Below are 26,558 nucleotides of genomic sequence, written 5' to 3' on the forward strand. Positions count from 1 at the left end.
CAAGGAAGAAGCATGAGCAAAATCCTGGAGAAGGAGTTCTGTGGCTCCAACCAGGTATTATTCCTTCTCAATGGTTCACCCACAGGACTATCTGGAATACTGTATTCAGTTCTGTGTGCAGTGTAAACAGAGTCACACAGCATCCAAGGACATGGTTCTGGAGGGATTGATTTTTAGAGAATTAAAAATGTAATGCTGCTAAGTGGATATTTGTCAGAAAAATAAAAGAACTAAGAACGTTTTTTTCAGTGGTATAGCAATATAACTGGTAAACAAAGAAAGTAGCTTTCTGTGATAATCTTTCCAAGGAATAAGAGGTCTCAGCCCCATGAACAATTATAATAAAAGTTGAAGACCATGTAAAATGGCAACATTCCCCCACTGCCAGAACTTTTAAAAGATGAAATGGTTACCTCTGTTTCATTTTTACTTCTGTTCAGAATGCTGGCATTTCAGACAATAGTCTGTTTTCTGTTACAAAAGGGAAAAAAAGAGAGAAATAGTAGTATTCACTTTCTCCTTCGTGATTAGAAAGTTCAACAATAAAATGAGGAATTTGATGCTGGAATAGCTATGTTTGGGATTCTCTTCCTTCCCAAATTAGTAAAAAAAAGAAAAGAGCAGTGGTTCAGAAAGTCAACAACAACAGAGAACTCTGATTTTCCATTACTTAATGTAACATAATGAAGTGCCGCTTTTGGTTTTGCCAAAACTTTGATGGAAAAAAGCAAACAACTGAAGCTGCCCATTTAGACTTACCCAATATGAAAGGCTGCTGCAGAGCCTCCAGCTAGCTACAAGGAACACCTAATTTGAATTTTTAAAAGATGTGAAGTAAGGCAATGCCACTCTTAACTCATTGCAATTAAGTGTATGCAGATAAGAAAAGGACTGGGAGGGAAAAGAGGACGATCCTCAGCAAAAATAAGCTGTTGCTTATGATAGCTGGTTTTGACTACAGGAAGAAGCACAAGTATCTCCTATCTGAAATCCTCAAAACTGTTCCCCAGGTCTTTCTCTCTGCTTTTTGCAAGGGCAGCCATATAAGGCAGATGAAAGGGAGGGACGCTGCCTTGCTCAGGGTGGGACTTGATAAGCTGGGGGCAGAGCCAAGCAGCAGCAGCTCCTTTCCCTGCACCTATCCAGGGAGTCTGCTATATGGAGCTGAGGGAGCAGCAAAGAGAAGGAGTAGAAGGACATGCGACAAAAGAAAGTAGGTACCGTTTGCCAGCTGGTTTTGGGGTTTTCTGTGCTTTATGTCTGCCTGTGTGGGATTGCCTGTTTTGATTAAGTGGGCTAGCAAGTGTGTTTCAGGTAGCTTTGATTACAACTGCTGGGTAGCCAACCTTTGCTACAAGCGCTTATCTAGGTAGCCTCAGCACCCTGAAATGAATGATATGGACGGAGCATACTTTTGATAGGTGTTTCTTATGTTCTTGTTGTAGATTGGCTTGGATGAAGGGCTTTGTGTTTCAACTTTATTGTTGGGTCCATACAGCTTTTCAGTGTTAAGAGAACTGATGAGGGATAGGAAGTATTTCTCTGTCTGCTGTAGAACTAATGTAGAAATGCATTGGTCCACCTTACCATGACCAGTGTTAAGAAATGAGCACACTCATTTGTTACACACATGTAACAAGTCCACTACTCTATGTAAATATTTTGTGGAATAACTTAGAGGGCTCTGTTCAGAGGTACTACAGTGGTAGTTGGCAGTTCATCTGCTACACATGAGGATCTTTAAGCAACACCAAAAAGAAAGCTTTATTTAGAAAAGGGGGTAAAGGCTGGAATTCTCTTTCTCTAAATTATTCTATTCTGCTGAGGCTAAAGTAACTCAAAGCATGGGTGTGAGTCTCTTCTGACAGAGAGGCAGTCAGCTGCAACTCCTAGGTGTGTGGGATTTATATTGCAGATAACAGTATATTACAATATGACATTATAGACATAATTTTGACATTAATGTTAGCAGTGCTTTGAAGTTAAAGTCACCACTCATGATACTTTTAATATTCTTGTATTTTCATAATATTTTCATTTTAGCTAAGCATTTTAAATAAAGAAACTTTCCATGGTAGCATGTAAGAAATGAGGCAGTACAAAAAAATTACACTTCAGAAAGACAGCTGCTTTCAGTCTCACAAAATTATCAATATGATTATTAATGATATTAATATTCATATCTCCATCATTACATGATTTATTGCTCTCTACAACTACCTGAAAGGAGGTTGTAGCAAGGTGGGTGTTGGTACCTTCTCCCAAGTAACAAGTGATAGGATGAGAGGAAATGGCCTCAAGTTGCACCAGGGGAGGTTTAGATTGGATGTTAGGAAAAATTTCTTCACCAAAAGGGTTGTCAAGCATTGGAGCAGGCTACCCAGGGAAGTGGTTGAGTCCCCATCCCTGGAGGTATTTAAAAGATGGGCAGACAAGGTGCTTAGGGACATGGTTTAGTAGTGGACAGGTACGGTTGGACTTGACGATCTTAAAGGTCTTTTTCAACCGAATGATTCTATGATTGCTGCTAAACATGTGTGTATTAGCAACAACTTAAGTCTGCCCCATGAAATTACATTGATCTGTAAGAGCCTTATTTTCTATTTTCTTTATGTACTTGCTTGAGAGTAGTAAAGTTAGCAGCAAACATTAAATGGTTTGAAGAAAATCAAGGCCAGGAGTCTTTGATCTTCTCCTTTGTAACAATATTAACCTCCCAGTGACAGTTACTGTTAACGGCATCCTCCTTTTTAGACTTGAGAAAAATTGTTCCTGAGTACCGTGGACTGCAAGACCAGATCCCATGGGGTGAATGAAATAATTCACTTAAGCCTTGAAATCTTTCTGTAACATTGACTCTCTAGGTAAGATCTCTCAAGGTGTGGGCGTTGAAGTTCAAAACGTCAATCTACTGAGTTTCAGGCAACAGCAAGTTTATAACTTCCAGGAAATTTTCACAGTTCTGCCTGTAATCAGGACGCTTCAGGAACTGCTCAGTCTTAAACAATATCATAGGGTCAGCTCTCAAGACAGCTCTGCTGCTGTACTAGTGTTGCACTATTTAAATAGTTTTAAGCTTCCTTCTTAACAAATGTACCTTTGAATTGTAATTTTGTTTCTTCCTCCAGAAGTCTTAACCTCTTTCATTCCCTAGCCTCCTGTTACTTCTGGTGTCTAGCATGTGTCATCGTCTAATACATTTTTCTGACTTCATTTCAGAGGCTGTGAGTGACAGCAGGTGACAGGCTGACAGCTCACACTCGAGTCACAGAGAAGCTCCGTGATAACAGCAGAAAGTCATCTTATCAGCTGCCGGCGAACACCCTGGGCAGGGAGGACATGCAATACCTTCTTAATGATTTTAAATATTGATCAGGGTTAATAATACCTGTGCATTGTTACAGAATGTCCTGTAGTAGCAGAGAAACTGTTGGGCACCTGATGTATAACCGCTGTGGACAGGTTCAAGGCTCCACTTCCCAGCCTAGCAGTCTGAATGGAAATAGGAAATCTGCAGCGTTGCTGAAAGTCAGGGGGAACCTAAGCAATATGCAGTATTATTCTGTGGCGCTGGATCCAGAGACCCTGGTGAATAATGGATCTGGGATTCCCCGTAACCCTGAGGAAGGTAAAAAGGCTGCAGCCTTGATGGAAAGTGAAGTCCACAGGGCCTGTACAACGAAGTGTTTCTATAGCCATTACTTAACTAAAACTAGTACGCAGGGAGATGTCTACAACTTCCTGGAGAGGCCCAGTGGATGGAAGTGTTTTATTTATCATTTTACCGTGTAAGTACCTACAATTTCACATGATCTTTGGTGTAAGAAAAATCTGAAACTCTCCACTTAATCAGCCAGAAATCATAGTACTTGAGCCTCCTGGGCTGTAAACCTGTTGCAATCCCATTGAAAGCAATGGTGAAGCCAGTTTCGCAAAGCATCAGCTGCTATATACATTAACATTTCCAGAGGAGGGCTTTTTATTCTTCACTTGATATTTGTCTTCAAAGATGTACACTGTATATTTGATATTTCTGAGGGCAAGTCCTATATGCTCATGGCAGTTTTTATTGCTGCCTTAGCTGCTTTACCCTGTTCCAGCTTCAGACACTGCAGTTTTTAGCATGAGATGTAAAAGGTTCAGCTGTGATCAGATAAGTCACATTTTTACAAGTCCGTTTTGCTCATGCTGAAGTGCCAAAACAAGGAATTTGTTGGACAAACATATAATCATAACATTACTAATTTGAATTAATTTACAGTCATGAACACATGATTACAAATTTAGCAAAAAGTTTTTCATTATGCCTTGTATGTAGTACATGCAAGGAGGAAATTAAGGCTTCCATTCACCCTTGTAAAACAGTGATTAATATATTAATACAGCTGCTACTGTTTTCTTTGAGCTACTTATGGTATCTGTCAAGTTTAGCAGGACCTCAATTACTGTTTTGAATGCTGCTTAAAAGAACGATAATTTGTCATCTTGGCTTTAGAAAGGATCCACTTGTGCTCTCACTGAGGCAAGAGGAAGTTTTACTGGCTATATTGAATGCAAACTAAGCCAAAAGTCCTTGCTTTTATTATAAAATTAGCGTATGTCCTGGAGAAATGCAGAGTTTTGAAATTATTCTGTTTGTCTCAGGTGAACTTTTCTACGGCCTGCATGTTGGAAAAACTATTATCAGTTACTGCAGTCAGGAACTGCCCAGAGAAAGACACAGTAATTATAAGAATGAATAATGCTACTTCTATCTGGCATAAAATAGATGATCTTATTAATATTTGTTTCCTTTCACCCCTCAAAATCATAGATGGATTTTTTGATTCATGAAATTTTGCCAAGTAAAAGGATAGGGCCTCTGTCAAGGAATATGCTTGTAGTATATAATAATTCCTAAGGCTTAAACAGATGTACTTTGTGTAGATTTAAATATGTGAATAGTCATGATTTAAGCCTGTTTGAGGTCAGGACTTACTAATCTTGCTAAAATGCATTTGTTTCGTTGTCTCTTTTGCTTTTATCTCAGACTAAGGTTGACCTTTAATATGTGCTTATATTCTGCAACGGGCATTAAAAAAAAAAAAAAGAATATCTATATATACACACACCTGCCATAATAGAAAATTGGAGAACAGAACAAGGGTTCCTAACTTAAATAAAAGATGTAAATTTACCTCTTTTGAAAAGCTTTTCCTTTGAGATTGCTTGAAAGCAACATTTTTAAATGTAGTTTTTGGCCAGCATTTTGTCCTGAGTATATTTGTCCTAATAATTATCCAAATAGCTATATGGTGTGTTCATTTATATACCAAGTTTCTGGAAAGAACAGACTATACAACATTAAGTATCATAAAGTTAAACATTGTTAAAGCAATAAAGTGCTAATCTAAAATATAATTTATTTACAATGAGCACAAGTTGTAATTTATTTAAATTTTCCCATGTTATATCTGTGGTTTTGGGGTAATTCATGTAAAGTTGGTATGGTGATGACTATTTTCATAACAAATCCAGTCTTCCAAGTATGTAGCTGATATTTGTGTAGCCTGGGAGAGCTGGATGTGCAGTGTCCCTTCATTGTCCTTCTGTCCTTCATATGCCACAAAGACCACATAACTCACGCACAAACTTGTGGGAAGTTTCTATCCAAGAGGGACCAGAATCTGTTCTGATCTGGAGCCAGTTCTGCTGGAAAGAACCTAACTTTCCAGAAAACAGGCAAGGCGAGGGAACAGCAAGTGCTCAAGGAGGTAACCTTCCTCTTGCATTCTGAAATTACCAAGATAATCTCATCTCATGTAACATCTGGAGTGTGCCTGATACTTCAAATTTATTTTAAGGGAGTAAACATAAGGAACTTTATAATGTGTGTTTAGAAAAGGGAATTGCTTTTGCCTAATTAAATCTGGAATTAGTGTTATTTTAATGGAGTTATTCCAGGCTAAAATTGTGGTTTCAAAACAAAACGTTTGAGGGGGTGAGTGGATTTGCTTGAGAATTCCCCTTCCCAGTCCTGAAAACCTTCTCACTTGGGTAATTTTCAGCTTCACTGTGAAATACTGAACCCCTGAAATCCCCAAGAACAGGGTAGAGGACAAGTTAGAAAGACCTTGAGAGACAGCTGTGACATGCAATAGCAATACATTGATCCTAACCAACCAGTTCTTGCAGCTATGCAAGAGCCTCAAGATACTGGATATTGATACATGTTGGAGTCCAGCTGTTTGCCATATGGTTCTCAGTCCGGAAAAAGAAGTGTGCGCCTGGCTTGAATTTGATTTCTAAACTCAACTATGCACTTGTTTAAATCACACCCACATGTCAAGATATTAGGGTATAATCCTCATATCTTATCTTTTGAATTAGTACAGTATGTATTGGTGATAAGTTATGTATGGTAATGAAGTTACTTGGAAAATCCACACATTTAAATCATCTAGTTGTAACTAGAGCCTTATTCACGTGATGTGTTTACATTTCTGAAACATATATATATTTTATTACAATTGGAATGGCTCAATTATAGTCTAGAATATTGTGTTCATTTGGCTAAAATATTATGTTTACATACATGTGGACTGAGTGGGGAGGGGTGAGGCCGGACAGTTTTCCTGGTAAGATTATTGACCCCTGTTTGGACACTAGGTAGCAATGATCATAAACCAAAACCAGAATCCCATGTCTGTGCTCAAAGTGCTCGAATGTAATTGTGATGGTGAATGTTACACTGCCAAACCTTTGCAGGCCACCCTCGCCGTAGGCAAAGGGTGGAGATGGTCTGGCTTTTCTGCCATGTTTATAGAGGCACAGAACCAGAAATAGGAAGGTGCAACTCGAGCCTATTGAAAGAACGGGATCACTATATGTGCTCCCAGGTGCACTCACAAGCACAAGTGGTGACTGATAATAGCAGAGCAGTATGGTTTCACTTGTGTTCAGGGAGAAGGGTTAAGTGCTTGCTGTCATATGTGAATTTGCTCTGAGTGTGAGTGACAGAGGCCACCTCGCGACAGCCTGAGGCTGTGTCCACATCACAGTGGAGCCCTGTGCTGCACACCTGCACCAGCTCAGGTCCCAGGAAAAAAAAAAAAAAAGACCAAGTTTGCACAGGTTTTGCACTGGGGCTAACCGGCCATATATCTCAGCAAGCAAGGTGGATCCATAGTACCTTTTCCCCTCAGATACACCCTGTTGTTTTTACTCACTGCAGTCCAACCTCCTTGTCCTATTTTTTTCCATTTCTCTGGAACATCCAGCAACTTCTAATTTTGGTCTTTTCAGCTGCTGTTGGCTGTGTAGCTGAATTTTTTAGTTAAAAGCCAGAAGCTTAGAGGGAACCTGGGTGGGTAGCACTTGGACTAAGAAGTGAGGAAGCAGAACAAATGGCTACACTGAGTCTGGTGAAACAGGAACGGAAGAGAACCTGGGACCAAGAGACAGAGGGCTAGACTGGATTGCCATACTGAGGCTGGTGCCAGTTATCCTGAAACTGGAAGAAAAGCAATACAGGGCAAGAGCAGGCTACCTTGAGAACAAAGAAAAGGAGACTTAAGCAGGAAGGACAAAGAAACGAGGACTAGCAGCTTCTTGAGATCAGAAGGCTGGATAGGCACAAGGAGCTGGAACTGCAGGACAGCTGAAAATGGTCAAGGAGCTTAGAGAAAGCCACTGGGAGGAAGAAGGGGTAGGGGATGACAGCTGGAAGCTAGGGGAAAGAGGGACTGTGGAATTCATGACGTGAGAAGGAACCTTTCACCCATAGGCAACTGGTTTGAATCTTGTCCAAATCAATAGCGAAGAAGAAGTAATGACTGTGGGGAGATACAAAAGGAGCTGTTGGTTGCAGTCCAGTTCTTAGCAAACGGATGTCAGCATCACCGCTGGAGTTAGCGCAGCTGGAAGGCTTGCTGGCAGTCAGTAGAGAAACCACAGGCTGGTTGAAAAGGGAGGCAAGTCTAAGGCAAGAGGGAGGCCCATGAGAGGGACTCTTAGATTGTGTTCTCAGGCCTGCCACTTTCTTGTCGTGTAACACTGCGAAAGTTTAAGTGAGAACTTGCAGCTGTTCCAGGTTGCTTTGTGCTGGTTTAGCCACTTGTTAAATCAGTGTTAGACCTTGTTCTCATTTAAAAGTTAGACCAATCTTTATATCCTTCCCATGGGATGAGGTGAGCTGATCCAACAGCCCATTGCTAACAGACCACCTCCTGTTCTGCTCCCCTTGTCCGCCTTATTCATTCAGCTTGCTCCTGCCAGCTCTGGTTGTCCTTGGATATCCTTGGATCACCGAGCAAGTTCAATTTATTAAGCCAGCAGAAACCTAGCCCAGCAGGAAAAAGCAGACAGTCTTCTGTCAGGTTAGTAATACACATTCAGCATCTTGAAGTACTGTCCGCTATTGTTTTCTTAGTGTTCCTAGTGGATCGTAATCACCTGTTAAATTTCATATAAAATTGTATGGAATAATTGCAAAGGAACCCTGCAAATCATCTGGCAAGTACTGCAGACCACCTGGTTTGACTGCAAAACATTTCACAAATGCAGTTTGCCTAGCAACAAAGGCTTCTCTCCAGGCTCCCTTATGATTTATGGGGAAACAACTCCTCCAAATGGTGACTCAGAGAGAATAATGGCTATTGCTCCGAATCATTCCTAGGGGATGGTTTTGGTCTCTGTTGACTACATGGGAAAAATAAGGAGAATGTCCTCCCTAGAGTATGGTTTCACAAGAGCTGGCAGAATAGTTTACCAATACCAAAAGTGTAAGGTTCCCTCTCTCACCTTCCCTTCTTCTCTCCTGGCCACGTTTCTCCTGCATAATGTGCGCTGCTTCTGGCTCTCACTGTAGCCCTCCTAAGCTAAGTCAACTCACTGTAATGTCAGAAATGTAGCCCAGCAAGAAAGTGATTAGTTTTCGATACTTTAAGGAGTTACAGCCTGTCAGCAAATGGTCTGATGGTGCTGGACCCAATAGTAACCAGTTGGCCAAGACTGGAATGGGACGAGGAGAAGAAGAGCTCTTTTTGCCACCAGAGAACTGTGGTGTTGGCTCAGTTGCATATGAAAACATGCCCTAAATTTACTTTGTTACACCTCTTCTTCATACTGACTCCCAGAGCTTCTTCATGGAGAGGTACACATGCACACACATATACTTGCTCCTGGCAGCTTGTTGAAAAGAACTCATCTAAAGAATTACTGTTGAGTAATTTAAAGGTGCATGCTCCTTACAAAAATATGAACAATATCAATAATGTTGCTAACTTATAACTTTGGGAGGAAAGTACAGAAGATCAAGAATGTGTTCGTAAAATGGTGGCTGGCCAGCTAAGAGTTTTTTTCCTTTGGAAAAGATTCTGTCGCCACGAGCAATATAAAGAGAGTTCAGATTATTGGGACAAAGTAAAAATTGCAGTTTTCTCTTATTATTGTTTCTCTTCAAACTTTGCTTTCTCAATTTTTTTTTTACTTCCCTCAACTTCATGTAAGAAATGCTGTAGTCGTGTTCTGTTAATGTGATCAACATTGAAGAAGTTACAATTGAAGAAGTTACAATTGAAGAAGTTAAGAGCCGCCACTCTGGCTGATACTCCATTTTTGTTTGGCATACAACTGCTGCTGATGTAAAGAACATTAAAAGGCAAAAATATAAGGGTCTAGTGGTTCCTTTTAATGACTGTGGGGCACTTGCCTGCATATCTTTTGGTTCTTCAAGTGTAACAGCTCTCAGTTAGTGAAACTAAATATATGTAGCAAATAAATTAGCATAGTGTTCTCCCGCTTCTGCTTTTATCTGTTAATGGAGCCTATAGCCCATTATTTATAACTGTTTATCTCAAAGGGACTGTCAAATTCCTGTTTCTGTCCTTCCCACAATTATCTCTAGAATGCAAGCAGATATTTTGATTTTTCCAATGATGTGATTGTAATATGACCAACATGAGCAACAACTAAAGTTCAGAGTAATTATAAGCTTATGACAGCTTTTGAGATTCTGGTTTTGACCTTGATGTCAAAGCTTAGGTCTGGACATGATGTGCTTTCATAAGGGTAAGTTAGGGCTTATTATTATTATTTTTAATGGGTTCAGGGTGTTTTTTACCAGCATAACAATTACTTATTTGGACATTTTATACAGAAATTGAACGGACAAGTTTTCCAGTTTAGAACTACAGTAGCTACTTTTTGTCTATATACTAGCTACAGAGAGGTACTAAGCTGATGTCTTGTCTTTGATAAAGTTCAGGTACCAAAGGATGAGCAGTATTAAAGGGAAGCAACTCAAGAGCTATTAATTTTATTAAAGTGAATGTTCTTCTTACTGCTGAGGGTTGCATGTTCAACAGGATGATACGGTGGAATGGCTTAAGTTGCTAATGGAGGTGCACTAATATTAAACAGAATTATCTTTAGGATTTAGTAGAGTCCCAAGATTGGGCTGTTCTAAAAATACATGGGGACAGTTATAAATTTTTAGCCTCTTTTCCTAAGGAAATGAGGTTTATGCAACCACACTGTCTGAGCGCGTCTGTCTGAAAGTGCCTTACCAAAAACTTTTGAGCCAGTTGGCAAGTTTCAACTAATATTGACAGAGGATGAGACATGTCAGAGATATTAAGTTTCTTCACGTTTTGTTAAAATAAGCTTTTGTGTAGAGAAGAGATAAATTAATAAAGCCCAATATGAAAACACTTCACTTGGAGCTCAATTAGATTGTTTGGCACCAGAGTGTTTTCAGGAGAGAGATGTTACGAAAGTTCCTAAGGAAGAACTTTGATCTGAGCATACTTCGCTTTAGGCACAGAATAACCTAACCACAGGGCACAAAGCCACAGGCTACGTAAGTTTTATTTTCATTTTTTGAAATTATTGATGACTTTTTTCCATCATTTATGTAAGAAATTTAATCCATCTTATTCTAGAAGCTCAATTTTGTAATAGACTGTGCAATGAATATGCATTTATGTCCCCACAGGCTAATGTTGTTTCTATAGTGAAACCATTTGTTTCTATAGAGAAAACAAATACTGTAGTGTGGCGTTGATATGGTCCTATTGATGGAATTTGATTACACTTTTGTGGAAAAATGCTCTGTTCTTACAGAAACCAGCAAAATAAAAAGATAATCCTTGATGTTAACATGACAATTGCTCATTAACCATGTGGACTCCACATGGTATCAAATTCAAAAAGAAACGTGTTTCAGATGTCTTCATGATAATCAAGCTGTCATTAACTTATTACTAGATGTATTTGCATAGCATCATTATATGCGTTTATTCTTTCCTTTTTTTGATACTGAACCTAAGAAACATTAATTAATGTGAATACTAAAAAGAGGTGGGTGTTACTTTGTAAGTGATGGTAGTAATTTCCTGTCCCTGTGGAGATGTATCATAGATTACATGCCAAAATCTACTGGGTTTTTTTGTCTCAAAGACAAGGTTGATGGTAAATGTATCAGAATCATGAACACTGATCATGAAGTCATGATGATGAACTATTTCTGTCAATGTTTAAAGAACCGATTAGGTCTCTTCTAGAAAGCCTTAGTGATGCCAGTCTTAGTGATTCTGGGTTCTGATCAGCGGGGCAGACTGTAGTTGGAGGCCAGTAGCTACTGGAGTTCCCCAGGGCTCAGTACTCGGCCCGGGGGACAGAGTGTACCATCAGCAAGTTCGCTGATGACACAAAACTGGGAGGAGTGGCTGATACGCTGGAAGGCTGCACTGCCATGCAATGGGACCTGGACAGGCTGGAGAGTTGGGCGGTGAGGAACCTGATGAAGTTCAACAAGGGCAAGTGTCGAGTGCTGCACCTGGGGAGGTTGAACCCCATTCACCAGTACAGGCTGGGAGCTGACCTGCTGGAAAGCAGCTCTGCTGAGAGGGACCTGGGAGTCCTGGTGGATGACAAGCTGACCATGAGCCAGCAATGTGCCCTTGTTGCCAAGAAGGCCAATGGTATCCTGGGGTGTATTAAGAGGAGTGTGGCCAGCAGGTCGAGGGAGGTTATCCTCCCCCTCTACTCTGCCCGGGTGAGACCCCACCTGGAGTACTGTGTCCAGTTCTGGGCTCCCCAGTTCAAGAAAGATGAGGAACTCCTAGAAAGAGTCCAGAGGAGAGCAACTAGGATGATAAAGGGACTGGAGCACCTCCCCTACGAGGAAAGGCTGAGAGAGTTGGGTTTGTTCAGCCTGAAGAAGAGAAGACTGAGAGGGGATCTCATCAACACATACAAATATCTTAAGGGTGGATGTCATGAGGACAGAGCCAGACTCTTTGCAGTGGTGCCCTGTGACAGGACAAGGGCAATGGGCACAAACTGAAACATAAGAGGTTTCAATTGAATATGAGGAAAAACAACCCTTGCGATTCTGTGATTCTTTACTTTGAGGGTGACAGAGCACTGGAACAGGCTGCCCAGGGGGGTTGTGGAGTCTCCTTCTCTGGAGATATTCAAAGCCCGCCTGGACGTAGTCCTGTGTAACATGCTCTAAGAGAACCTGCTTTAGCAGGGCGGTTGGACTGTATGACCTCTAGGGGTCCCTTCCAACCCAAAGCATTCTATGATTCTATGCAGAATCAACATGGAAGCTTGATTCCTGTGCCCAGGGAAGTAGAAGACATCCAGGCATTCTGGTAGCAAGACATATGGAGATAAGAGCAAAACAGAGAAGCACAGCAGCACAGTTGTTAGTGGAAGATACAGGCACTCAGTTGAATTGGGGAGCTTAAATCCTAGGAATGGCAGGGCACTGAGAGAAGGTTTCTGTAAGATCTGTGTTTCTGGTAATTGTAACGGATTCATGAATGTAGTTTGTCAGTTCTGGACTAGTGCCAGCTAAACTCAGAGAAAAGACAAAATCCAAATCTTAGTGCTCTTTAAAGAGCAGCAAATATGTTAGGCTGTTAAATGCTTTGAAAATGTGAAGTGGTTATTACTGATAGGAGCTGTGGATGTTTTAAAAATATCATATCTTTGGGTGGTTGATTCAGAAAGTGGTTTGAAGTAAGAGAACTTTTTGTATGATGTCTGTCTCACACTGTGATTTGAACAGCATTGGTATTAGCTATTGATTCAAGTTGGATTGTGATAATTATACATATGCAGGTGAAAGGTCTCAAGAAAAAATACAGAATAGTAGTGTATTTGTAAATTACTTTTTAAATTTTCTAGGTGTTGTAGAAATATTAGCTGGTTACTTCTGACTGGAGCCAGCTGGACAACTTCATGTTACATACAATTAGGCTATCAGGCATTTCTGGATCAACTTAGAATGAGCTGAAGAAAAAAACTGAAAACAGATATCTTGAGTATACCCATGTTATAGGTGGAATTTTCCTTTGGTTGAAGGCTTCAAATCCCTGAAAATATTTTATTCTGAGGCAAAATAGAAAGTCAGATATGCCTAAACTCCCTGCCAGGCAGGCTGCCTGTTAGTAGAGTCCAAAGCTAGGCAAGCTTCCATTAAAACCTGTCTGATCTCCTCCAGTTCTGCTGAAACTAACACATTCCCAGACTATTTTTAACATATTGGTATTCCTAACAGAAAAATTGTTCCTTTACCAAAATTTCCAACCAACTCTAATTTGTGTATGATCACATATGTATAAGCACCGGATCTCTCAACAAACCATCAAGCCTCAGGAGCCTGGACATAGATCTGTGACAGGACTGAGGGACATCAAAACTTGCCTACAAAGGCACATGGACAACCTTCTCTTTATGACTTAGTCAGAAACTTCTTTGGATAACAAAAATATGTAAGCACTAGGAATGAGGTTTTATTCAGGCTATCAGGAATGTTTTATAGAAGCAAATAGCTATTCAACATAAAACAGTATAATCCCATTTAGAAGAAAGTGAAGTGCTTCATGCACTCAGGAATAACAATATCTTGCACTTTTATAGCATGAAAAAATGGAAATGCTCTCCTTAATTTTCCTGCCACAAAATAACCACTTAAAATAAAAAGCAGCCCATGCCTCTGGAGCCCTTCAAACAACTTTCTGTTGGCTAAACTAATTTGTTCTCCCTAACAACAGACTGTCTTAAAGCTATCAGTCTCTGCTGGACAACTCTGTAGTTTATCATCAAGAAAAAAGCTGAAGCTCCGGTGGGTGTAGCTGCACATAGATTTACTTGGACATACTGCCCTCTCTTTTTCTTGTAGTTCAACAAGCTACAGCAACTGGATTTCTTCTGTCCTAGTGTGTTAGTAGAAGAGAACATTTTGGCTTCACATCTTTCTGGAGTTAACAATAGATAGCATAAAAAAAAAACTATCTAAGAAATTAAAAAAAAATGGGGGGTTGGATATAATTTAAACTGGAGACATATATAAGCCATTTGCAATTATCTAGCTGAAGGGCTTTCGGATAGTTAAGTAAGTCACAGCAGCTCAGTTCTGAGGAATGAGCACAGCAGGGGAGAGACATGTCTGGTTGTGTTAAAAACAGCAGTGGCCCATGATCAAGGCATCTAAATGCTACAGAGAATAGGTTTCAATAGCTTTTCTGTAATTTTGTTGATTTTCTTTCACTATAGAGCTCACATTTTTCTAAAAATTTTTTCTTCTCTAAACACAACTTTGCAGAGTCATTTAAGTTTGGCAAGCCCAAAAGGGCACAAAGCTTCTATTTTATATTTGGTTGCCAAGGAGTATATCTCTGTCTACCAGTTTATAAGTTTGTCCCCTCCTCACCCATCCCTTTTTTGTGGTTCAAGAGATAACATTCCCACGAGCATCTTGTATATCAGCACTTCAAGTACACTTATCTGCAGTAGATAAACACAAAAAAATGCATGCACAGAGAGCCTTTGCTAGAAATGGCATTATTTGATGCAGAACTTAAAAGGAGGAATGGTTAATACTTCCCCTTTAAGAGCTTTCATTAGGCTTGTCTTTCATGGAAAATTAGATTGTTAAAGCACGACCTTGAAAGAGTTCACCCTTCATAAAGTACTTGACATCATTGCTCTCAGTATTGTAGTTAACCTATTAGTTTCAAGTGTTTGTAGGCTTCAGTAGAGCATGCTCATGGCCAGTTAATCTATTAAACAGAATTTGTCCCTGGCTACAATAACAACAGGAATATGTTTACAGTTGCACTAACTACTCTACAAAATGAAGCAGTGTTTAGGAAGATCAGGACACAGAGAGGCACTCCTTTGTAAACTTTAACCCTGGCTGATCAACTGTCCAATGCAACAGTACTGCCTATTTAAACTGGCTAGTGCATGAAACAGATTTAAGGATGGTGGTTTAAAATCATTGATGAAAAAGCAGTTATATTTTTTTGTATGCATGAGGTATAAGGAATTTAGGAGAAATCAAGAGATACTAAAAACCTTAGCAGTGCTAGGTTGGACTTGATCTTAAAGGTCATTCCCAACCTAAACAATTCTATGATTCTAAAATTTAGTGTACATTAGCAAGACCTCTCTTGGGAAAGCATGACACCTCCGTCTTCTGTTGGTGTGAACTGTGTTAAGTGAGAATCCAAAACCAAATGAGAAATTCTCAGATAATCCTCTTTCCTCTGATAAGTAAAACTTTTTTTTCCTTTTTTCTTTTTAAAGAGAGAGAGGGAGGAAAAGTCTGCAAATAGGTGATTGGTAAGTTTCTGTCTTCAGAAAAGTAAAAAAAATCGAAGGAAAAGAAGCCAGGTGTTTTGAGAGGAAATGCTTCTCTATTTTTAGCAGCTATATGGTAGAAAAGGAAAACGGTATTTGCTGAAGTAATAGCTCAAACTCTGGCTTGACATCCAGAAAGACTCAAAGAGGACTACAAAATATCAGAAAGCAGCACCTCAATTCTTTTGGGATAGGAAAGAGTAGACCAAGTCTACTAGTTGGTAATTATTTATGTCTCCTTATCAGCTCCTTTGCTTTAGGAACTGAACAGCTGCCAACAAGTGAGATTGTTCTCTGTTGATGTAAATGACTAATTGCAAGCAAGTAAACAATCACAACCTGTTTTCACCCCCTTGCAGCACAGAGAATGGCCCTTTGCAGGACAGGGATTGTTATCCCTTTCTATGGATAACAGGGAACATGAGAAAGTCAAACTGGCAGCTGGTGGGGAAAGGGGAATTGCCACATGACAAGATTTAAATACTTTCACCCCAAGCCAACAATATTGAACTCATACCCTTCCACTTACCCTACCTATCAGTATCCCAGAAATCTAATCAGTAATATTGAGGGAGACCCAGGATCTCGTTGTCACTTGTTGACAAGTTAACACTGGTAGACTTTGCCACTGCATTTTGAGGAACAGCTTGTTTCTCAAACCAAAACATTAAGTGAGACCTAAAGACAAACCAGTGGTATTTAGTCGTCAGTCTTGCTAGAAGTTTGTATGTGGTACCACATATTCAACTATTGGTCTGCTCTTTATAGGGAATTTGGCACTCAGCCAAGGTTTTTTCTGCCAGTATGTTTAAAAAGGTCATTGGTTAGAGCTATGTTTAGCATCCCAGAGGCTGTGAGGAGCAATCCACAAGGAGGTTTCCTGATTGCCTAAGAGGCAACAGAACTGTAGCTTGTTGGATTTGGCAGATCAATTGGCAATTAATTAAGCCATTTAAGATTACACTTGTCAAAATTAACCTGCATTCTGGTTCATGGCTCAATGACAGAGATAGTAACCTTAAAAAAATACGAAGGCAGTATGCGCTGGCTGCTGGTTTAATGAAATCAGAGGGAGAAGGAAATGCTGTTCCACTGTATTAGAGGAAAAGGTGCAAAAGGATTGTTTGTTTCTATGGGAATGGATTTACTTGCAGTACAGGGAGGACTTGACCTTTGTTTCCGCTACTTGTCTCCAGCACTTTTGTCGTAACACAGATACCACTCGCCCAGATCAACCCCATGGCTTCTTTCCAACAGCCTGTGGTGTGCCCAGAGGGTATAAACAGCTCCACTGCTATGGCAGGGGCATCGCCAGCAATGGCTAAAACCTGTCTCTGGGGCTTCTGTGTAAACCATGGGTGCTGAATGGCACCTTGAGGGGCTCAGCTCCAGCCCTTTCCTGCCTCCACCTCCAGGACACACATATCCAGTGAAAGGGGAGAGCAGTCCCAGCTTCTTCACACTGAGGTTGTGTCCACCCATGAACTGCTACCTGTGTTAAGTGAAAGGGAAATTATATACTGTAAGATCACTGCCTGGAACAGTATCATTATGTTTTTTGTATATGTTTTTATATCTACCTTAAAATGCTCCTGTTAATTTTGCCTTCTTCAGTCTATCTGACTCTGGCTGAAAATACCAGATACTAACCCTTATCTGTTTCAAGTTCAGTTTCTAAATACTTTGAGTAAAATATGGGTAGATCTACTTTCAGGTTGGTTGTGAGGAGCAGTAATTAGGTAGTTGCTGGTCACACTCACTTCAGCAGGCTTTTCTGTCCTCATGGAGGTGGCAGACAACCGCAGCCCACAGGCTATACAGCAAGGTTATTAGAGCATCTCAGGACTAGGTCCTCTGTTTGGGATTACTTGGAAAAAGGAAGAACAGATGTGTTTGAAATGTAAAGCATCACTAGTGGGGGAGGTTTCCAGCATTTGGGGGAGTTGTGATCAAAAAGGAGCTCTTGGTATTTGGGAAGGCCTTGGTTCGAGGCACCTCTTGCGCTCAGAGGAACCTGTCTTCTGCGACTCAATGCTGGATAGTGTAAGATTGTCACAGAGCCTGGAGGAAGCCAAGAGAAAATTATCACATGGTAAGTGCGTGCCTGAGCAGTAGACGCGAGAGTCTTGGTTTGTTCACTATTTTTAGCTGATAGATAGTGCTGGAAAGACAGAGCTTTTTACTGAGATTACACACACTAGAAAAGAAATTTGTTTCTATATTCTGGATCTTCTGTGTAATAACTAACACTGTATATGCCTGTTGAACATTTTTTTCTCTTCATGTTATTTCTGGAAAGAATGAAACGTAGATGATCTTGTACAATATTTCCCAGTGATACCTGTAATGTAACGGACAATAAAATTTAGTTTTCATCAATGCAACGTGGTTTGTTCCACATATAAAGGACTGTGGAACACAGCTGCAAAAACGGCACTGTTGCTGAAGCTATAAATTTCCATGCAGTTAGGGATTGTTTTTCAGGCTTGCATCCTGCTTTTCTCCTTTTCTGAAACTAGTACCACCGAGCTCATGTAAGTCATCCTGCTGTTGTCTGAGTGCTGGCTCGGAATCTCACTTTGCTCAGCACAGAGCAAGAAGGAAGCTTGTACTCCACATTGATACGTGGTCTTGTGGACTCCCTTAGCCTTCACTGTCACTCAGTTCTGCCAGCTTGCTCTGCAACCTGGCGTGTAGCTCTGGCTCCTCTGTATGGTTCTGTGGGACAGCACAGGGAATGTAGAGTGGAAGAAGTGTGCCGGTCAGGTGGTGGCAGGGAAGGTATAGAGCAGGATGCAGCTGCAGGCAGGTAGCAGCAGGAGATGTGGAGGGCGATGGTCAGTGTAAAGAGAAACTTGAGAGCAGAAGTGCTGCTTTGTTTAGCACCTGACAAGATCGCACAGCTATTGGACTGCAGGTTTCCTGAGCTGCTCCCTGAAGCCATGTTGCTCCAGGACACGGCAGCATACATGCACTCACTTTAAACTAGCTAGATCAGATACTGCTACCCCAGCAGACCAAAAGCACACCTAGCATTTTAGGCAGCTAACCCATACTGAGCTGCCCTCATGCTTATGGTTCAGTTGCTTTTGCCACTGCTTAGTTTGTCTTTCTATCACTTGGACAAAGACACCACTTATTTCCCCATCATCATGTTCATTGCTAAAGTGTCCTTGTACTTTCTGGCATTCAGGCTGAATATCAGGTTTTCTGACATTACCTCACTTTCTTGTGCCAGGCTTGTTATTCTTCCAGGCTTCAATAAACAGGCTGTAATAATTTCTCATTTTTTGGAATCAAGGTCAAGACTCTCAAGCCCATCCGTCCCTGCTTTGAGCTGTCTTGGAATAACACAGTATGGTAGTCTAGTACTGCTTAGAGCTGATACTGTCCTTGCCTGCCTTTCTCTGAATGCAAGTCTCAAGCATGTCTTCACCAACAGCTTTAAGTTTCATATGCTTTGTAGGTATCATTCTGTTGTGCCATGCAATTGACAAAAGTGACAAACATGGTCACTAAATGTGGGTACTTCAGTGCTTGAAGTTATTATTAGTGTAGTGTACAAAGAGAAAAACTTTCTGCTTGACATTACCAGGAGGGTTTTACATTACGATTTGGATTTGGGAAAGGAGATTATTGAAACTGGAATATATTCAGGGGCTCTGAAGCTAACCCTTCCCCTCTTGCAAAAAAGCATGTCTTGATCTTTTATGAACAAAAGTGATCAACAGTGATTCTACATGTCAAATAAATTCACTTTAGGTGAGGTCGTGATGCTTTATCCATAGAAGGTACAGCCTATCCTGTGCTAGCAAAGTGAGGCCTTTGTTATTCACTGGGAAGGAGTGACACTCACTGGTCAGAATATATAGTGCCATAGATTAAGTTAATTTAAAGGACCCTTTGATTGGTTTTAATGCAGGTTTTGGAAATGGAAAAAGAGAGGGAGAGTGTCAACACGTAAATACAGGAGGGAAGCAACAATTAGCTGGAAGCTACAAAACTTGCAGGCTGTATTAGCAGCCTTTGGACAGTTCTGGGTCCATTAGTAAACAAATGGCACCAGTTGTCCTCCCTTATACATACATCCTTATGCACATACATCCTTACACGCATACATCTTGGCATTTTGCATCACCTTTTTCTCAATTTTTTGTACATCTCTTTTTTTTGAGGTTTACATATTTGGCTACTTTTTCTGAGGCCTAATAGGAGATGTGGATAAAGATGTAGTAATAATATCTGCAGGGTATGTAAGAATATCCAGTTCTTCTCTGCTTAACTTAGAGTGGAAAAGGAGAAAAGGTGTAAAGTGCACTGTCATCCTCAGTATCTTGATAGACAATATTTAGAATGTGAATTACCCCTGGATTTTTATTTATTACTAGTGGGGGCAGTAAAAGAAGACAAAGGGATTTTGAAAGGAGTAACTGAAATGGCAGGGATCTGTAAGAAATTAAGGGGCTGTACTCAGAGGAAGCTTTCCAAACCTTCATTTTGCCTAGAAATGCATACATGCATTTTGCCTAGAAATAAGATCTGTAACAATGGTAGGAGTGGGACATTAGTACCATAGAAAAGATCAGAACCAACAGACCAACTAGTTTCAAGAAGTTCTTGGTAAATTTATGCTTGAGTTGTTTGATGTGGTTATTTTGGGGACCAGCAAAGTTCCTCTATTCCCGTGACTATTGACTGGAGGATGGTCCAAGCTTCAAGAGATCCAAGTTCTGTATGCTTTTGACACTATCCTGATGTATGAACAAGTCTCTTCACCTCCTTGTGTCTTTCTCCATTTACCCATCACTGGGATTGCTAATTGGAAGTAAAAGCTGTCTTTGTAAAGAAACTGCCTGATGGAGCACAGCATCCAACCGAGTGGGGTACTCAGTGCTTGTGAGGGCTTCTGTGTACTGATGTACTCCTCTCATTAAATGTAAGAAGAAAAGAAGAATCTTATAACCCTGGTTACCTTACTTTTATACATGCATTTTCTTTACATGGAAAGCAATGCTACTGTGTTAAAGAAAGACTAAAGATTTGCGTATTCCCATACCGAGACTCTTCTAGTGTTGGACGCTTTCAATACACTTATGCTGTAAACTCCCTATCAACTTGCTCTTTTCCGTTTGACAAAGGCTGGCTTCTGTTTCAGTGTCTCTTCTCAATGCTTTGCTCCAGTCTTCTTTTTTTGGACTATCCCTCTCCAGTAATACTGCCTACAGGAAGAAAGTGGGACTTTTGCCCCCTCTGCTGGCTGGCTTATCTTTCGTCAGTGTAGTGGCTCATTAAAGCAGGGTATCAGTTTAATTATGACTGGGACAGATCTCTGGACCCCCTGTAATATACCACCACTTTAAAAGAGAGAAACTTTTTGGGCTGAAAGTAAAACTGCCAAATAGTGTGCTCGGCAACTTGTGTATGTTCAAGTGAAAGAAGTAGCAGGGTTGGCTGATGGACTGTGTAACTAGTAAATCATGAGAACGTGGATAAGACCTGCCCCATGGTAAAAGCGCTGTTAGCCTTGACTAAGATGTGTTATCTGGACCTCTTTTCTGTTTTGGCCTTATTTTTCTAAAGACATTTCAGCTCTGGGTATTAATGAAGACCTAGAAATCGTTAAGATGCCACAATGAACATATTTTTCTTTCTTAACACCATCAAAAGTGGTGCAACAGCTTCCTGAATATGAGGGACTCGGAGAAATCAGATTTTACTGTTCAGTAAGCATGATAAATATGTTTCTCCGTTGGCTCCTTATCGCCTTTACTCCTGGCAGCGCGGGCACGGCTTGTTCTTTTACGGAGTGCTGCCGAATCTTAGGCCTTTACCAGCTGGCTCTCAGCTAAGACAAGGCCCATGCAGGGCATCCTCAGGAACAGAGTTCAGGAGAACCGGTTAGCAGCTAGGCATCAGGAGAGATTTACTGAAGGCTTCCAGCTGAGCACTGGAAAGAAAAGCTACCCACCAGAAGAGCTCACAAACATTACAATTTATGAGACTGGTTTTCTTAATCATTCTTCTATTATATGCCATGATAAAGTCATCCTTCACATGGACTTTCCTCAATTTATACAGTTCCTTTTCTATTATATTCCCATTATATTTTTTTAAAAGAAAAAAGGACAACAATTTTCTGGTTTGTGTTAGATAGGAGTTGTTTTAAATCCTAAATTTTGATTTGTACTGAAATAAATCAGCTAAAGATATGAAAACAATTTAAAATGTTTATTAAGGTGATGAAAAAAAAACACTGTAGAGAATTACCTTTAAGCATTATAATGAACATCAGCATTCTGTCTAATTCCTTGTGAGTTATGATTGACAAAGCTGGAAAGAATGGCATTCATTATTGCTTCCTGCTTCCTGTAGCATGCATAGTGGAATTGCACATCTGCTTTTCAAGGGTTTGGTTTCTGAATCCCCAAGTGTTGCCAATCAAGTAATTTAGACTGGTTAGCCCTTCACTTCTGCAGAAACTCCCAACTTATATGATAAGCATTAGTGCTATGGTATTTTTAGTTATCATCTTACAATATTATGGTACCACGCTTACCTGAAAGCATCTGAAAATCTACTTCACAGTAATACCAGAAACAAAATACATAGTGGTGGATAGTCATTCTTATCCCAGCAGAGCTCACAGTTCAGAGTAAACAGAGAGGACCCATTATCTTTGCAAGCTCATCACCAAAAGAATTTAAAAAATAGATCTATCCAGATGATCTTTTCCCCTCCCATTTCACAGTACTGATTTAAAAAAAGTCCAGAGCCTTAATTGTTTCTGTATTAACTTAACTTACGCATGAAGTGCCTGGGCTGCCAGTGTAAACTGTCTCACCAGGGTAGCTACTGTTTCAGCTAGAGATGTACCATTTGCTACCCATCACTTCAACAAGGTCTGAAGGGAGATGAAGAGTTCAAATAAATAATTTTCACACCCATAGATGACAGAAATAGTTAAAAGTAACCTAAGAACAGAATCTGATCACACAAATTCCTGAGATGAGCATCACACACAACTGTCTTGTGCAGATTTGGTTTTCCGCTTTATAGAAAACAGTAACTATAAAGTATGTGTACTTTGACTAACTTCAGTAACTATGCAGTAATGATACTGTAACAGTAAATAATTGGTAGAGAACTTTAAAAAGTATAAATAAATGTCAGAAACCTATGCAGGGGGAGGACACTAAAGAAATATAGTTGTCATTAAGTGATGGAGAGAAATGGAGAAATTAGCCAGAGGTGGTGGGGAAGGAAAGTCAGGTGAGATGTTCATGGTTTCCAGTGAATGTCCAAGGCCTGTGCTAGGTGCATTGTCCTTCCTGAATGACCCCTAAAAGGATGCAAGAGGAATAGGAGCAATAGCTGTTGTCCAGGTGACATCCCTGTCCCAGTTCTGGCAGTGGACAAGAGCCATCAGAGGGCCTTTGCCACTGCTGTACAGTATGCTCAGTCTTGCAAGTAGATACTGACTGAGCCATGGTGGGCTCCCTGAGTGAGCTGGGCCCAGACTGGTGGGGAGGAGAGGCGGTGGCTGTCTTGCAAGGTCATCCATTGCTTCTTCTTCTTGGGGGGACCTCATCCATGGTGACATGTTGTGGCAGTGGCTACTCCTCCAGCTCATCCAAAACCATCAGCTTGTCTTGGGGTGAGTTGTCTTAGATGGGCTGCAGGGCTGCTGCTGCTTGGAAGAGGGAAGCTCGTTTGTCCCTTGTGGTTTTCCCCACCTTGCGCCTCCTCCTCTGTGTGTCCTTTTTCCTCTCCCATAGTCACCCCACCCTACTCACAGCTGCCAGAAACCCTTGCTGAGCAGGAAAGGACACTTAAGATCCCTGTGGCAATCTCCCACCACCACTGGAGGCCCTTCTTGTAACAGTGAGGTCACTGGTGGCATCAGGAGGCTATTAAGATTTCATGCATAGCTTGGTCCCCAACCTGAGGGGAGGGACATACTTGGTTCTACCCCGAGCGAGGTCGTGGAGTGGAGGTTGTCCAACCATGGAAGGGCAGGGGGCCAATGGGCTGAGGGCTCCTTTTCTTTGGGACTGTTCCTGTGGGCCATGTCCCTTGCCAGAGAGAAAGGCTGCTTCTGCCTCATGGGATGTGCTGTTGGCCTTCCCATGTAGGCCATGTGCTCCAGGCCTGACCCATCTTGGGGACCCTCTAACAGAGCCGCTCCCTGCTGTTGCTGCCTGTAGGCACTGGGGAACCTAAAGTGGGGCTCAGCCCTCCCAGCACAGTCTCTTAACCTGCTGTCCATGCTCAAATGCCTTGGGAAACATTGAAATATTAATTATAAATGTGCTAACTTAGCTGCTTGATATTGTTAAACTAAAGACTCATTCATATTCTTTTGTCTGCAAAAGTGTATAGATTTGTTTCATGTAATGTTTGACTATCCATTTTTATTAAAAAGGGTCATATGCCCTCTCTATGGTGGTTTAAAGAAACAACCACATAAAAAAGATGGGGATTTTATCCCTTTTTTTTTAAATCTGCTTCAGTTTCTCTTGCATCATGCTTTCCCTTTGACTTTAGTTATTAAGCAGGATTTTATTTATATCTTCAAATCCAGTTTTAGGCTTGAACAAAGTCAGCTGTTGTCTGTGTGGCAGCTGAGAAACAACTGTCTCTCTTTGCCTGTGTTAGTACTTATATGCAGTTGACTTGCAGTGTGTGAATGACTGGACCAAACATACCAGTTATGTGAATGAAAATTGTGTTCAGTGTTCATTATCTTCTGTTCAGTGTTCCTGGGGATCCCAAGGCAATCTACAAATCTGAAGCATTCCTACAAGAGGAGAAGGAAAGTTGAAGGGCCCTTGTGTGCCCATTGATACTAGCATTCTCCAGTTTTCCCTGGTTCTCGTCGTGGTTTGAATGTGCTGCATAACAAGTAGTATCTCAGCCTACCCTCCAAGACAAACATGTATTCTGGGTGTTTCTGTACATAAGTAGTTCTTTTCAAGTGCTAAATCTGTACCTATGTTGTAGGTAGCTTTGTCTCCAGTCTTGCACCAGACCCTGTCTCTTGGACAAACCTTGGACCTATGTCCAGAGACCTATGTTGCTGGCTGTTCTTGCCTGGGCTTCTTGAATGGACACTGGACCTGCTTCCCTACCTCACCTTGTGTGATGAATCAATGAACGGCTGATGGAGCTGGTTGCTCTCACCACCTCAGCCCTCCTTAGGTATTGCATATCTGCATCTTGGTGAGTTAGGCCTTGCCTGTGCTGTTGTCACCCTTGGTGCCAGCTTTAATGGAGCAGCTTCACTCTCACTGCTCCTGGACAGCAAATGACTTTGTTGGGAAGCATAAAATTTTGGTTACCTTAAAGACTGGTAACTTTTAGCCTTTTATTAGTAAAAGGTGAATTCCATTTGGAATTCAAAACTGGCATCATTTTATTTAGGCTGCTAAAAACTTAGTATTAATGGATATTGTATGTAAATAATTATTAGATTATTTAAAATAATTTAAAAAATATTCACCGAGGAGTTGATCCAGTCGTAATTAAACTGAATCCCATAATCAAGAGAATCAGATATACTGGACCATTATTCAGCTTTGCTGGAAGAGAAAAGCATATGTTTGAAAAGCCTTTTGGAAAGCCCAAAGTAATATTCTAGGGTGGAAAAAATCAAAGTTCATCCTTCCTATGCCATCAACACCACAAGTTCTTTGCAAGATTTGCATCGCATCATTGTGATTGGGTTTCATTTGTAAAAGATTTTGAAAGACATTGTGGTATACAGTCATGAAGTACTATGATTAATTACACTAGTAATTAGGAAGACCATATGGGCTGCTGGGATTTGGGGCTGCTGCATGGAGTTTAGAAGTGGTACGCTATTGACTTTCTCTTACATGGTCATTCTCACTGTAGGGATACTGGCTGATGCCGTGCTCTGATTCTCTCCCTGAATACATGATCTCTGGATCACCTTTCAGACTGTGAGGTAGCCTGGGCCATGGTACAGAATACAAACTAAATTCTGCTTCTCCAAGCTGCCCAAGTTCGGTTCCTACAGCCTCTCCTCATAGCCATGTGCTTCTTGCCCTCAGGGCAGGGCAGGGGCACGGATGAGCCCAGGTGGGCAGTGACACCTAGTGCACCTGTGGAAATGGTTGGGGGTTCACAGTCAATGTTGCCCAAGCCATGCAGCGCCCCCAATCACATGGGGTGGCCACAGCCATCCTGGCTGTCTGAGGCTGGACGCAGGGGTCTCTCTTGGTGCAGGTCACAGGACACATTTCCGCTTTCCATGCAGAGGGGCTATGCAGGGGGCACTCCTCAGGCATATTCCAACTTATTCCTGTCCCCACAGTGTGCTGGTGCACCCCACCCCCATGGACTTCCCCCAGCCCGTGCATGTTAGCACTTATTCAGCTGCCTTGTAAAGTGGGGGGCCTGAACTTGCCTTTTACGTGTGTTAATGAACTTTCTATTCACATTTGAATATTAATTATTCATTTCATTAGCTCTTATTAAAGCATATTGTAGACATTAAATACCTATGCTTTTTCTGTTATATATAATTTATTTATCTACATATGTGTATATTTGCTATATATATACACATATAAATATATATACTATATTGTGTGTGTATCTACATATAAAGGTCATCTATGAGTAAATAAGTAAATAAGTAAATATTATGCCTATTTGTATACTCCTTTATATCTATATTTATGCATATTTTTATTTTCTACATTCTATATTCCGTATTTTCTATTCTTGTATTGAGTTTTGGTGCCAAAGCGCTGGCAGGGGTGGCTGCAGAGGCAGCCTCCATGAGGAGAGGCCGGGGCTGCCCCGTGACAGACACAGCCAATTCCAGCTGGCTCTACCAGACCCACAGCAGGGCACGGGTGAATCACTTCTTCACTTTGAGGGTGACAGAGCAC

At 41.0% G+C, this 26,558-nt stretch overlaps 1 protein-coding gene across 1 annotated transcript in view; it reads left to right on the plus strand.

The window, feature by feature from the left end:
• Nucleotides 1-1,116: 1,116 nt before the first annotated feature.
• The window catches only part of LOC104124223 (potassium voltage-gated channel subfamily KQT member 1-like), a 316,296-nt gene continuing 290,854 nt past the window's right edge, over nucleotides 1,117-26,558 (plus strand). The window contains exons 1-2 of the mRNA XM_035892082.1: nucleotides 1,117-1,213; nucleotides 3,220-3,788. Coding sequence (XP_035747975.1) covers nucleotides 3,406-3,788 — 383 coding nt within the window. The 5' untranslated portion in view covers nucleotides 1,117-1,213; nucleotides 3,220-3,405. The remainder of the gene's footprint in view (nucleotides 1,214-3,219; nucleotides 3,789-26,558) is intronic.

Source organism: Egretta garzetta, unplaced genomic scaffold (assembly GCF_000687185.1).
Source record: "Egretta garzetta isolate BGI_Z169 unplaced genomic scaffold, ASM68718v1 scaffold293, whole genome shotgun sequence".
NCBI classification, from domain to species: domain Eukaryota; kingdom Metazoa; phylum Chordata; class Aves; order Pelecaniformes; family Ardeidae; genus Egretta; species Egretta garzetta.